This window comes from Cygnus olor, chromosome 13 (assembly GCF_009769625.2).
Source record: "Cygnus olor isolate bCygOlo1 chromosome 13, bCygOlo1.pri.v2, whole genome shotgun sequence".
Classification (NCBI taxonomy): Eukaryota; Metazoa; Chordata; class Aves; order Anseriformes; family Anatidae; genus Cygnus; species Cygnus olor.
The window spans coordinates 382,080-396,781 of NC_049181.1; the positions used below are offsets into that span (position 1 = coordinate 382,080).

The 14,702-nt window shown below is 44.2% G+C and overlaps 1 protein-coding gene across 1 annotated transcript; it reads left to right on the top strand.

Moving 5' to 3' along the window:
- Positions 1-6,775: 6,775 nt before the first annotated feature.
- Positions 6,776-14,405, top strand: LOC121077092 (probable G-protein coupled receptor 83). The gene is made up of 4 exons (XM_040571894.1): positions 6,776-7,706; positions 10,013-10,138; positions 12,279-12,412; positions 12,915-14,405. The coding sequence occupies exons 1-4, from the start codon at positions 7,332-7,334 to the stop codon at positions 13,537-13,539; spliced, it is 1,260 nt and encodes a 419-aa protein (XP_040427828.1). The 5' UTR covers positions 6,776-7,331; the 3' UTR covers positions 13,540-14,405.
- The last annotated feature ends 297 nt before the right edge of the window (positions 14,406-14,702 follow it).

Here is a 14,702-nt window from a genome sequence, read left to right on the forward strand (position 1 = left end):
TTCCTGATCAATAGCAAAGGGTAGTGCTGAATTAAAGTGGTGTTACAAAGAGAAAGTAGCAAGCATACTCAAAGGGCTTTAGCACAAAATATTATAAAGATTTGCATTAGTTCCAGGTATTAGAGCTGAATATTTTAGATGTTTCATAGTATGCAGGATAAATGTGCTGGATTCCTTTTAGTTACCTTTGCAAAATCCAGTCCATGCTATGGAGGTAATGCAGCATTTGGATTGCAAGGGCATGTAGTACAACACCAAGCATCAGTTCACCATGGATATTTTTACAGGATGGTTGTATGTCAGTCTTCTCTAGGGAAAAGCTGATCCAGCATATCAGAAAAAAGTATTTTTGGCTCCTTACTCAAGTGTAAGCATCCTGGCTAATCCCACATAGGTCATCTGATCATCCCTTCTTATTCTTCCCACAATATGGGATAAAGATTTCACTACTTCCCAGGAAAGCTGAAAATAAAAACTCAAATGCTACTTCAGGAAGATTTTATTAGGTACCTTGGCAGATGGTCAGTCTGCACCCAGCACCTTTCTTTCACGTTTTTCCTCACAGAGAGGAATTTAAAAGACATTGAAAGCATGTGGTGTCTGTTCACCTCCAAGTAATTCATTCCACTGAAAGAAAGAATAGCTCTACAAGGAGGACCTGAAATTAATTAGTGACATTTGCTTTGGAATGGTTAAATAAACAAGCTGTACTCCGCCCACTCCCTTTGCAGCTGAGCACTTTCTCATTATGTGATTCACTTGTCTCTTTGTTTGCTGATGCCACTTTTTCAAAGGAGTAAGCAGGTATAAATTGCTGTCTTCTCTGCAGGTGTAAGAGCTTGTGGGCTTGTTGCCTGAAGCCATGCCTGGCAGGCATCTTCCCTGCAGGAGGGGTGTGGGTGCTGCTGTGCAGCACCGCGGCAGCCTGGGCTGAGCAGGAGCTGCCGGCCCCCGGTCCCCAAGTGCAAAGCAAAGTGTGCCCGCCTGGGCCAGCCTCTGTGCTCCCAGCAGAGCTGGTCGGCCTGCACCAGGGCTCGGCTTTGGATCAAAGAGTGATCTAAGTAGCATGCGGAATTTTTAAGCTGAAATTGGCCTTTGGGCACAATTTCCAGCATTGGGAGCATCACGCGTTGTAATTCCATCAATGTGGAGGCAAAAACTGGTGGGAGAAGAGATGGAAATGAATATGAAAGCAACACTTCATTTTCTCTAGCCTGAGCAGCCAGGTGTGAGAGGACTAGTGCCCAGCTCAGCTTTGTTCATTGTTCTCAGAAGCAGAACTCTGTTTCAATTCAAGGTAATTGGTTGGAATAAGGTTTTGCTTCTCCTTCAGAGCTCAGTTCTTATGTGTTCTCTTAGTAATGGACTCTTCCCCTACTAAAATCACTGACAAGTCTGGCAATAAAGGATCAAGGAATTCCACGTACATTTAAAGGCAGTGGAAAGAAATTCATTCATTTCCTCATTGAACCTATTAGTTGGGAAGAAAGATTTGCAGTGGACGTGCAGTGACTTGGCATGAGCTCCTGGATGGTAATGCTCTGCAGTAAGTCCCTGCCTTGGAGGGTCTTTTGGAGAGAGATACAGAGCTTTATTTCCTGCTATCTCCCTCAGAAGTGAAATCCCAAAGGACTCAATTGTCTTAAATAATTCTCCTCAGTTTTGCAAGCATCCAGGCTTTCAGTCATAGGCCAATATTCACAGACTGTCCCTTCATATAAAGTTCTTGGGTTGTGCCAGGGTCACACTGAAGTCAGCAGAGTTACCCTAAGTGCATGAGCAAGAAAAGAGAAGAGGGAGGACAGAAGTGTAGCTTGATTTCATTAAAATTTGGGGCTGAAAGAACCTGAAACAAAGCAGAAGTGATGTAAGGCATTGTCTGTGGAGTGCATGGAAAGCAGAGTGCATGAGAGCCAATTCACTCACACTGTGACACTTCCGTGATACTTAGCGGGTCGGTGACAATGCTGGATGTGACATTGGCACTAGGTAACGGCATGTTACCACAGGCAACAGCAGCCATTGAAGCTAAATGTTCTTCATTGCCTCTGTGGTTAGTGCCCTCTCCTTTCTGCAGAATCCCTCTCCACCAGGATTTCTGACATCTCCTCATTAGGCTACCCCTCTCTGCAGTGATGTTCCTCTGCCTGGAGAGGACAGGGACGCATGGGTCAGGAGCCTGGAGCAGAGATCATCTTCTCCAGGCCCCCAGCTCCGGACTGTCTGAGCATAGTCCCAAAAGCCAAAGGTACTGCCAGCAGCCTCCTTGGCTGATGCTAAACAATTGAAGAGCTTTATTTTAGTGTCCACGTCATCAGAGGTGGTGTTAATTGAATGCTGAGACGAATCAGTAGACTTTGGGTGGGATGTGTAATTGTTTCACAGAATCACAGAATTGATGGGGTTGAAAGGGACCTCGAAAGATCATCGGGTCCAACCCCCCTGCCAAAGCAGGTTCCTTAGAGCAGGCTGCCCAGGTAGGTGTCCAGACGGGCCTTGTTTCTGGTCACACCTGCAGGGGTCTGTCTGGGTCTGAACTGAATCACTTTGACAGGGGATACAGGGTGCTGCACGTAACAGAAGGGGCTCGTTTTGGGGCTGCACTGAATTGTTCAAGTGTTCACAGTGGAGAGATCAGACTGCAGAGTTACTAGACTCCCTAAATAAACCCTATCAGCACCAAACACCTCCATCAACTTTATTGCTGTGAAGCAGATATAGAAGGAATTAGTTGTCAGGGAGTGTTTCTAATTTAAATGTTAGCAGCTGTTATTATTTCAGAGTGGCAAATTTTATGATTTTGCCTACAAGTCTGCTCTCAGTAAATTAAAAAAATATGTAAAAAAATTATGTAAAAGCCAGATTGTATCTGCAATGGATCTTGCTTACCAAGAGGGGAATGCAAGACTGTGATGAATAATGTCAGCGGGGATGAAGGGATACGCAGACCAAGGCTGGTGTTGTCAAGTGCCGTGGGCTGAGCAAGTCTTTCCCTCACCACCAGGCACGCCTGGCTGCGTGCCCAGTGGCAAGGCACAGGTCAGGGCACTCGGAGAGCCCTGCTGCCCAGCACAGCGTGGTGCTGCTGGAGGGCGCTGAGCACCTCGCGCAGGAACTGCTGCAGCAGGGCTGCCAGCAGCGGGGCACAGCGGGACCAGTAGCGGCAGCTGCTGCACGGCGGCTCTGCGCTGCCAAGGCTTGCAGTCCACTGAGGCTGTTCTGCACAGTAGGCAACTCCTAAGTTAATACATTTAAGATGTTGAGTTGTCAGGGTCTGCCTGAATTCCAGAGCTGCATTCTTCAATTCACTCCTGGGGTAGTCGCTATGACCAAACATGGTGGGTTTATCATCAAGTCCATGTAATGTCCTGAAAGATTTCTGTGTCTGTTCATCTGACATTTCTGACTCACAAAAGCAGTACTAGTCATTGCAAATGAAGAGGAATACAGTGTCCTTAGCACATTAAAGCAAATATAAAAATTAAAATAATAATAATAATTTAAAAAATCCCATATCACCATACCATGGTTTTCAAGGACTATGCAAACTTTTACTCATGACACACTTTTTGATCGAAGGAAAAAAATCAAGGGACTGATACATAGCTCTCATTGTTCCTGTTCCTTACTCAAGCTGTATATTTAAAATAGAAAAATACAAACTGTTAGCTTCTCTAGAGAACAGCAATCTTTCAGAAAGCTTTCTGATGCAACAGACATATTGAACGTTTTTTTTTCTCATTTAGATTTGAGAATTTTAACAGTTGAGTATTTTTCTCTCTTGTCCAGGTTCAAGGAACGAAACATTGCATCTACCCCAGCTGCTTTCAGATCTGAATAGCAAAGCAGAGACATTTGGTTTTCAAACCAGAAGTCCTTGTTTTAGCTTTTGCCATTGTTTTGTCTCACACCCCAGGCACAGGTCTTGGACTCCTTTCTTGCTGCATCACAGTGCCCTGAGGACCCTGCCTGCTCTCCCCCGGGGTTTGTCCCTAGGTTTCTCTGTTGCTTTCCATTGCACATCATGAAGAAGAGGGAGAAATGTCTCAAGAGTTTGAGCAGCCTCAGAGCAGCAGCTTTTTTTTCTAACAGCTCTCATGACCTTTCCTGGCTGGAAGAAGATATCACAAAACCAAGAGGTGCAGGGACTCACTCATGACAGCTGATCTCGTCCTCTTTGAGCGAAGGTGATTTTGCCCAAAAGATCGTGCTGTCAGAAGAGACTGGACTGAGTGAGAAAGGTGAAAAGCAAGCAAAAGACCATTTAAAAATAAGCAGTACCAATGACTTGTGGAAATTTTCCTTATCTGGTGATTTAATATTCCCAAGTGGGATGAAATCCTGAAGAGTTTACAGATCCAAACACAGCTACTCTCCTAACAGGCAGTTCAGCTGCGCTGGTCAGACGTGAAACACTTTTTTTTAAAAAACACACTTTTCCATCCCCAGGTAGATTTCCAAAGTTACCAATAGGAATTGAACCAGATTACTTATGCTAACAGCATGAGTCTTATGACTAGCACCTGGTGCAGAGCATTGGAAAATTTTAACTGGGAAGTTAAGACCTTTCCTTATTTTAGCTCTCAGATAACAAAATGAACTTTTTTTTTTTTTTTAAGTAAGTGGTTTGATGTTTTGATTCTTTGTTTTTTAGATTTGCTAGACTAGTGACCAAATAAGGATCTGAATTTTTATAGCATAGCTCTGATTTCTTTGGCCATCATCATCACTTGTCCTACATTAGATCTAATCAGAAAATGGATCTTCATTCAATTGAAATTCCAATGATTTGATATTTCTTTCAGACACCAGAAATAACTAAAAATGAAAATGCTATATAACCTCATGAAAATAAAAAGTTTTAAAATATTTTGACTCAAGTAGTGCCAAAATGAGAAAGCCAAAAGTTTTCTATAGAAATAAAGGTGGATGTTGAGCAATTCAAAAGTAGCAGAGGTACAGAGAGAATATGTTTGAAAAAGTGCATTTCTCCCTTGCCTTCTGCGCTTAACTCAGAGGAGCACAAATGCTAAGTTAATGATGCATGATATAGACCTAGGTCCACTAAGATGCAGCTCAGAACATTTGTAAGTGGATAATAACTGCAGCAAAACAGCATGCGATTGCTTAAGTGTTCGAATCTTTGACAGAATAAATCAGTTCTGCAAAGAATACTTTAGTATTAGAAAGGCTTGCCTTTGGCACACTGGGTCATTTCAAATGGTCTGTTTTCAAATGTGTACCTAAATGACCTTATGGTAAGTTGTTCTAGTGCATTACAAGAAAATAAAAGGGAATGACGGGAAATGAGCACATCACAGTCACATGCTGAAGGCACTTGAGGGTGAAACTCTATGTCTATTCCCAGTGCAGGTCCCCAGCCTATGCTGTGTCGCAGTGGAGACTCCTGTGGGTGCACAAAAACACATATACATATATATAAAGAAAAGTTGTCTCAGCCTTCAAGAAATTTACAGCGTGTGTAACAGTGACATTCAGTGTCCTGGACAAACCACCAGATTTAGAGATGAATCACCAGATGTAGGGAAAACGACCTTCCCGTCAGGTCATTCTGATTTTATGGTAATGAGATTAGAGTAATGCTAGCGACAGGTTTCTAAGAGGACAGGAGGAATGAAGTTTCACTGCCAACAGCCAATGCCAGCTATTTGTTTGAGTCTGAACACCTGAAAATTTCCCAGTGGAATGTAAGAGATGCGGGCATGAGGACTGGCATCACCCTGGCAGCTGCTGACCTGTCCCCATCGCCGGGGGAGCTGATGGGGGCAGCAGAGCAATGAGAGCTGGTGCCGGCAGGTGTGTGCTCGCCGCCAAGCCACAAGCAGCAATTTCTGACAGATTGCATCTCACGAGGACGCGTGCAGGGAAGCGGTGGCTGTTTCATCTTTGTTAACAGGAGCTCAGCTTCTGATCTCATGCATGCGCATCTCTACACCTTTCTGTTTCTAAAGGAAATATTCTTGATTTATCATCCTCCAAATCAAATCCTGCCTGTGTGGGTTAGTGACCTTATGCAGCAGAAATTAAGAGGAAAAAGATGCAGCAGCCTGCCTGCAGGTTTGTGCCCTGAACCAGCTGCATGCCAAGCTCAGTCCCAGTGGCAGGACACATGGCAGAAGCATTTACAGCAAAAGACTCTGCAAATGACTTTGCCTGGAGAGGAAGGGAAGGAGAAAAGAAGGGATTTCTGCCTGTGCTACTTCCGACCCTTTTGCTCCTGCTCTCCCCCTGCTCTGCCTTAATGCACAGCAGCAGGCTGAGCTGTGGTACGTGTCTCCATGGACACCAGCAGCACCCTGAAACTTCTGTACTCATTTTCACGTTACATTTCACTTTTTACACTGTGCTCTGCACCATAGGGGACCAAGAAGGGGACAATGCCAGGCACAAATCCAGGAGAAATCTGAAGACAGAAATCTTCAGATGCTCTCTGGAGGCAGAAACTCTAGAAGGCAGAGAAAGGTGCTGCAATTTAGTAAAGACGCTTCACCCCACAAAGCTATTGTGCTGGGTACACAGGAGGGAGGAGGGGGAGACAGGGAAGATAAGGGCACATCCACTCTGTATTTTGCTGCTCTGCTAGTATCTGCAAATGTCACACTCTCCCATCATCTATCTGTGGGGCTGCAATCCATCTCAGGATAAGCTAGGAAGAGATACACTATTGGCTATTTCATATGCAGTGTGTCATCTGGCAGGCTGCATATATCACAGGGAAAGCAGGGACCACTCAGTCTCTGAGCAAAGCTGCTTCCAGTGAATAGCTCAGAGATACTTTGAGGATGGAAATAAATGGAAAAGGCTTCCCTTGCTTTTTTAGCTCTTACAAGCTTTGAAAACTGCTGGGAAAAAGACCTGATTGGTGAAGGATTATGTGGAAAAGCAATATAGCAGTTTTCCAAGGAGAAGTTGTGGGAGAGGAGCAGAACAGTGTCCAGAGGGAAATATTCACTAGGATTTCTTCCTAGGTGCAGAGAGAAAGTGTTTGGGGATCTCTGATATTTCAGCATCTGAACCAGCTCCTGTATCAGGACATATGGGACTGGAAAAGAAGAACAGCAGCTGGAGAGTCCCTGGAGTTAAGCTGACGTTATCAGCACGGGAAGAAGGACCCATTTATCAGCTCTTCTATGTAGTTTGCAACTATGGGGCATATTTTTAAAATGCAAGGATGTGTGTTCCCCCCTGCAACCGCTGACTTTAGCACCTGAGCTCCCCGGAAGGAGGGAGGGCAGAGAAACGTGCAGCCTACCCCAGTTTCTCCAGGGTGCCAGGGACACCGGCAGCACTGGAGCTTTGCTTCCCAAGCCATGAGCAGACACATGTGGTTCCCTTTGCAGTATATCTCCAAGCCCTTCTGGAGAGCAGAGAATCACACCACCAGCTTCTTCTCCACACTGTACGGCTTCCCAAACCAATCCTTCTTTCACAGCGATCTGGACCTGGAGGACCTGGGGGACTTTGGCAGTGGGACCAGGTATGAGGGCGAGTCCCAGAGCCGGACGGTGAAGGCGCTGCTGATAGTAGCCTACTCAGTGATCATCTGCATCTCCCTCTTTGGAAATACGCTGGTGTGCCACGTGGTTATCAAGAACAAAAGGATGCACTCAGCCACCAGCCTCTTCATCGTCAACCTGGCCGTTGCCGACGTGATGATCACCACCCTCAACACGCCCTTCACGCTGGTAAGCTCCCCAGGGGCCGGGTGCAGGGCTCTGCGGGGCGGCCGGAGGACGTGGGGCAGGCAGGGAGTTGTCCCCACACACACACCCCACGCTGAGCTCTGGCTCACCGCTGCTTGCAGGTTGGCTGTGAGGCAGGGACGGGTGCGCACATCCAAATTTGGGGGCGTGCATCTAGCCCCCACGGGGTTTGCTGGTGCCTGTGTTTGCCTGTCAGGGCCATGTGCATGTGTACTGCCTCAGTTAGTACCAGGCTCATACTCAGACTTTCTTTTCAGCTCTTTCCCTGCTCCTTTTGTATCCTGCACAAGCTGCAGCTGTGCTCCCTCTATCCCCCACAGCCCCTCACACACAGACACGGACCGGGGCGTTCATGCTCCCACCTCCCAAAACCTGCTGGGGGGCATCCCTCCTCTCTTACTTTCTTCCTCCCTTTCAGGACAGTGTCAAGACAGGTCTGTTCTGCTGGTCTTTTGATGGGGAAGGAACTGGGGACATGTTTGACTCTAGAAAGCACAATTAGCTGTCAATTTACTGTGGAAACGATGCAAGCAGGGTCACTCCTTGTGAAGATGATTGCAGGAGAAAACGTGAGGTCCTTGCTGAGCCATGCCAGTTTGGTGTGGCTGGGGTGCTGTAACTGTGCTTCTAGGAGCTGGCTGTCCCTTGTTTACTTTTAGTTATTAAATAATTCTAACTATAGAAAGAAAAATAAAGAGTGAAGTGGGAAGAATAAACTGTTGCACTTCTTGCCCGACTGCCACAGTCTATAAACAATGTGTAAGTAGGACTGTCTGTATGGCTGAATTTTGCAAAATCCTCTGGTTCAAAAGCATCCCAAATGCTCCTGCTTTTGTCCTTGCCCATAGCTGTCCATGGTGCTCTTCTGCCTTCCAGAAGCATTTGCTGCATTGTCAGTTTGAATTTACCTCTCCCTACGCTGACCCTATTCCTTTGGTGGGGTTTCACTGCCTTACTCTGGTTGGATTTGCATCTGTTCATCTTTAGGGAAAAGGATAGTGCCCTCTTGAGTGTTTGCACAATAGTTAATTATTAGGAACAAATAATTAAATTATTGTAATCCCTCTTAGATTAGAGCTTTACATCAACTTCAAAGAAAGACAAAATGCTACAGTTTCATTGACAGGCTCATTACTACTGGAATTGTCTCTATGGGAATTTAATTAGGATTAAAATGGCAGACTAATTGAAAACATTAGCTAGTCTTGACTAATTTTCTGTGTGGACATATGTTCTGTAGTAAATGTGCCTTGTTTCAAATTAGCTTAATCTGCTTCCAAAATGAGTTATATTAAACATTGCACAGTAAGGAATAACTGTGTGCAGGGAGTAAAACCACAAGTTATTTGGGATAATTGCCTCTGTAGGAAAGCTGCAAGAAGCAACACCTTTCTGGGATTTTTCTAAGAAATGCCACCGTGCCCTTTCTACTCTGGTCTCAGGGCAGGCTTTAAACTCTCTCTGACTACGGTCTCCCCAAGGGCAGTGGGATTTCATGCCTGGTGGAGATAAATTGTACACCAGAGGTCAGATCAAGGAAGGCAACCCAGCTTGTAAAGTGTTAGTTGCTTTTTCATCTGGAGGGGAAAATTTTCGTCTCTGTTTGTCTAAGCTAGCTGACACCTCTGATATTGCTGTTGGTGTATCACAAACAATGCGATGTGAGGAGAGCCAAGCTCAGAGATCAGCATGAGAGCAAGACATTGCTGTCCCACTCTGTATGCTGTTGCTGAGAGGGTATCCTGTATGTTGAGTACATAACTTGTAAGAGCACAGGGCAGGTACATGGGGATGCTCCTGGCTCAAGGGTGTTAGCTCTCTATTTCTGTGCCCTCAAAGAGTTTTTCTTTCATGAATTTATCTCACTGAGTTTTGAACCCATGCAACTTTTGGCATTCACAAACGTGAACATTTTAACAATGACAAAAATGCAGCTGTCTTTAAGGAGACAAGCTAATGTTTTTACGTGCAGACACTCATCGAGAAATCAACAGAAGATTTCTTTGTGTTTTCCAGAATAGCCACGTTACATGTACACATGCGCACACAAACACACATACGCAGAGCAGTACTCAAGTGGATTTGTTTGTTCAATATAATAAATCTCACCTCTTTTTCGGAGCCTCTTGCACAGTCATTATTTCCCCAAAAATCTGAGTATAATAATACGTCTACAAATGATAAGGAAACTGTATCACAATATTTCTTCCTTAAAATATTCCCAGGAAGCCTATTGGTGACACTTCAGGTAATGCACAATTTTAATCTTTTTTTCCTCTGTTCTTCAGGTGCGGTTTGTAAGCAGTACCTGGGTTTTTGGAAAGCTGATGTGTCATGTAAGCCGATTTGTTCAGTACTGTTCCGTTCACGTGTCTGTATTGACCCTTGCTGCCATTGCTCTGGATCGGCATCAGGTATGCAGTATACATCACACCTGTATTTGCTAGAAAATAGTGAACCAAACATATAGCTTTTTTCCCATTCAAGTCCCAGGGCCTGGAAACCTCTGCTGTCTTGGGAATTAAGGAATGAAGGGGAGCGATTCTAGCTTTTATGTTGGTGGATGTAAAAACTGCTTTTGTACAGTGATGGTGATCAAACACTGCCCAGACAGGTTGTGGAGCCTTCATCCAAAACCCATCCAGAAATAGTCTGGCGCAGCATGCTCCAGGTGGCCCTGCCTTCTGCAGGGGTTAGACAAGGTGGTCTCCAAAGGTCCCTTCCTGCCTCAGTGACTCTGTGTCCTAAAGTGTGGCATGAATATATTCAAACATCAGCAAGCCCAAACATTATCTCAGCATTTATATATGAAGACTCTTACAACTTTTAGGCTTGCCTCATTATTTTGGGATGCCTGGGATTGACAGTGGAGAGAACTGTGTTAGTACATTCAGCTTAAGATGAGAAATTCTCTGCGCTGTCCCCCTCCCCAGCAAAAAGATACTTCTTGGCAAATACCAACCATAAAAACTGCATAGGCCAACCAATGAGTGCAAACAGGGTTTTCCTTGAAGGATAATAAAATTGTCATTTTTGCTAAGGCTGACAGATGCTCTGCACTGGGAGAGCAGGCTCTGCAAGGTACACTCTTTGGGCTTACTGTGTATTTTCCTTGCAGTGCTGGAGCCTGCAGTAATGGTTGTTACTGAAAAGCACATGATAAGTGACACAGCTAGATGAAGTTGAAAACAGTAACTGATTCCACTCCGATTATCTGGGATGTGCTCCGTCCAGTGTCAGAAAATCACAGTGACTGCCAGAGTACAGACCATCCGCTCTTGTCTTTTATACCACAAAAAGTTTGTTAGTCTGTCCCTTCTACAAATAACATTGCAACTCCTGAAAGCAAAGTATTCCAATAAGGAGGCATTTTAATTGGCAGATTCTGGGTTGATGGCAAAGCATGGCTATGCATTAAGAAATGCTGGTTTAACTACGAGCAAACAATAATTGCTGTTAAACCCAGTGGAGTAAGCTCCTCAGAACTGGAATTAGTTGGCATGGCCTAAGGAGATATAAATAGAAGTAAGGAGATGTCACTGAGCAAAGAGAAAGCAACACTTGACTCTAAAAATATTGCTAGTTCTGGGAGGTATCAGAGCAGACAGATGATCCAGGGGAGTTATAGAAGCTCAATTAAATCAATATTTATAATGAGACAAGAAAAGATGCAGAAAAAAATGTCAAAAAATTCATCAGCCAAGAAATCATGTAGATGACATGATAGGTCTGTTTTTAATTATTGTTTTATTGTGTAATCTAATCATCTGTGGGCTATGTAGCTCAATGGACATATAACTTTCATGATCTCTGAATTCAAGTTGATGGTGACACTGAACGTGTTTTTCTGCCCAGGGCACCAGGCCAGCAGCAGCATTTAATGCTCACATAGCTCTTTACATTTTCCAGCCCTTATACTTTCAGAAGTCCCTTAAGATCACACTCTCCTGCCCAACTTTTAAGACTGGAGGGATGCAGAGCTGCTGCAGCATCTCAAACTGCAATGTGAGGCTGAAAGAGTGACCAAGACATCACCAGACAAAGTAGCCCTCCTCAGCAGCAAGCACACATGCAATACACCACAATGTAGCCAGTACTGCACAGGACAAACTGTGAACAGAAAAGAAACCAGCTTTGAAGTTGATTAGTGCTATGCTGGTCAAAGATTACATTTAACTGTAAGGTTCTTAGGCACCATGTCAGACTTTTGCAAGTCCATCAAATGCCAAAAGTTGTGAATACCAGGTCTGCCATCTGTATTTGAGACCTCTTCTATAGTAATCAAGAGACATTTTGTGCTCTCTGTAGTGAAAGCCAGAAGAGGCTCTTGGCTTTCAACTTCTACCACCCTTTATGTCCATGCTGAGTACGCCTTGCTGTCTTGGAAAGCCCACACACTGTTTGCTTTTTACTCAGAGTTCAGTGTCAAATGCTTGCTCTTGGACATGGATAAAGCAAAGGTGCACTTTTTTTTTTTTTTTTTTTCTAAAATTTGCAGCTCATTTTTATCAGTTGAGGACATTTTAAATCCTCTGGATTGGTTGTTCTCTTCAGGTTATCATGCACCCTCTCAAGCCACGCATGTCCATGGTGAAAGGAGGGATTTGCATCATTATCATATGGGTTTTGGCCAGCTGCTTCTCATTGCCTCATGCCATTTATCAGACCTTGACAAGATTTTATATTGGGTAAGACTTTTACACAGTGCTTTTTTATATGACATAGCTCAGTCAAAGTCCCACAGATTCTAATGCATGCATTTCTCCATATGTGTTATTAAAATAGAAAGTATGGTGAAGCAGGGAAATCTTCCTTATATTTCACTAGGCAGTGAGTTTCTTTCAAAAGGATAATGAAAATCAATGAGATTGCTTTCAGGCTTGTTGTTAGTTGATTTCGTCTCAGAGATTCAGTGCTGTCATTTGAAGCAGGCACAGAAGAGACATGAACAATTGTTAATACGGATGATTATTTATTTTCTGGGGATGTGTTTAAAATACCTTCACTGGAGCCAAAGGTCGGACTTAATGTGAAGTTCTCAATTGAAAGAGGCCCTTGCCTGTGTTACTGAATGAGTTCTGCTCTCTGTGCCTTTACTGAAATCTACAAGAACACTTAAGATGCTTGTCCTCCAGGTGTTGCATGCATCTGGCAGAGGGATTAATGGTTTTTTATGTCTTTGATCTTCAGGAACAGAACAATACGAATGGTCTGCCTACCCAGCTTCCCTCCTCCTGCTGACCTTTTCTGGAAGTATTTGGACTTGACTACTTTTGTTCTCTTGTATGTCCTGCCCTTGCTTGTGATCTCCATCACATACACCATGGTAGCTAAGAAGCTCTGGCTGAGGAATGCCATTGGGGACATCACGATGGAGCAATACTATGCACATCAGCGGAAAAAGAAGATGACGCTGAAGATGCTGATGGTGGTGGTGATTGTGTTTGCAGTGTGCTGGTTCCCCCTGAACTGCTATGTGGTGTTGATCTCCTGTAGGGCTATCCACAGCAGCAATGCTCTGTACTTTGCTTTTCACTGGTTTGCCATGAGCAGCACTTGTTACAATCCATTCATTTACTGTTGGCTGAATGAGAGCTTCAGATCTGAGTTGAAGTCTTTGCTGTGCGTGTGCCGGCAAAGGAGTGCAGCCCAGAGCCATGCTCTGCAGTCCATCTCCCCTCCATTCAGGCATGCCTGGGTTGAGAACTGCCATTATAAGAGAGGCAGTGCCTGCCAGAAAACAAGGGCAACCTCCCAGAGGAACTCTGCAAAGACAGACATATCCAGTGTTCAGCCAATTGTGGCAGAAAACTAAACCCTTGATCTGATGGCCAGGCAGCATTCTGTTATAATTGCAAAATCACAGGGAAAAAATGGATTGCAAAGGGCTGCTGGAGATCATCTAGTCCAACCTTCCTCCCAAAACAAGCTAACTTCAAAGTTCTGTTGGGTTGACTGGGACCTTGTCCAGTCAGGTTTTCCGGGGATGAACTGCTCATATGTGGGTTCCAGAATGAAGTGTGTAGAGTGAACTTTTCATCTAAACAGTCAGCAAAAATTAAGAAAATTCTTCAGTAGCACACCAAATCTTTCATAGCCAGAGCAAATGAAGAGAACCTATAGACATGAACTAATGCATACTGTTTTAAAGTAGGTGGTTGTTTATGCATATAGAAACACTGCATTGATTCCATCCTTTTATTTATTTGCAATTTATTTAAGATTAATATTTGTAGCCATTCGCAAGTTTCCACCCACAACATCTTACCTGTTTACTCTGCTGTTATACAAATTACTCAGCTCTGCTCATCTGATTCATTGTGACCCAGAAGTGTTTATGCCAGTACCATGTACAGATGTGCTTCCTGGTAGAGGAGGAAACATCTCAAAAATCACAATGAGAACACAACTTAGAAACAGGACAGCAAAAAAGTTACTCCATTCTTCTTTCAATTGTTTGTTTTGTTCTGTAAAGGTTACTCCTAGTTACCACAAAACATTGTTTAAACTGCAGTGTCTGGTCAAGAAAGAAATTATGGAAGTGAGCTTATTATCAAGCACTAGCCAGCTGAGGAACCAACCCTTTCTTAAAACACATACCACATACCATTTTGTTGAGGAGTGACCCAATGCCCACTCGCCAAACACCACCTGCAAGCCAAATAAATGGTTTCAGAATAATTTGGCATTTTTGCACTTTCTACTACATTTCTTTTGTGATGTCTTTCTATTATCTACATAGGCGATACTAAATTGGAAGTCAAATGTTGATGGTGGAAATCGTTTTATGGACTGTGTGCCAGTGATCAGTGCAGACACCAGCCTGAGCCTCATAGAGAGACTGTCATTCCCAGTGGTGCCAGCAAGTTAAGCTGGTGACTCCAGGGCAGCTCCGCAGGCTGGAACACGACAGCTCGTTGGGTATGCTCCAAGGATTGGTGATATCAGAGGCTATCACCCCTACCTCATATTCCAAAT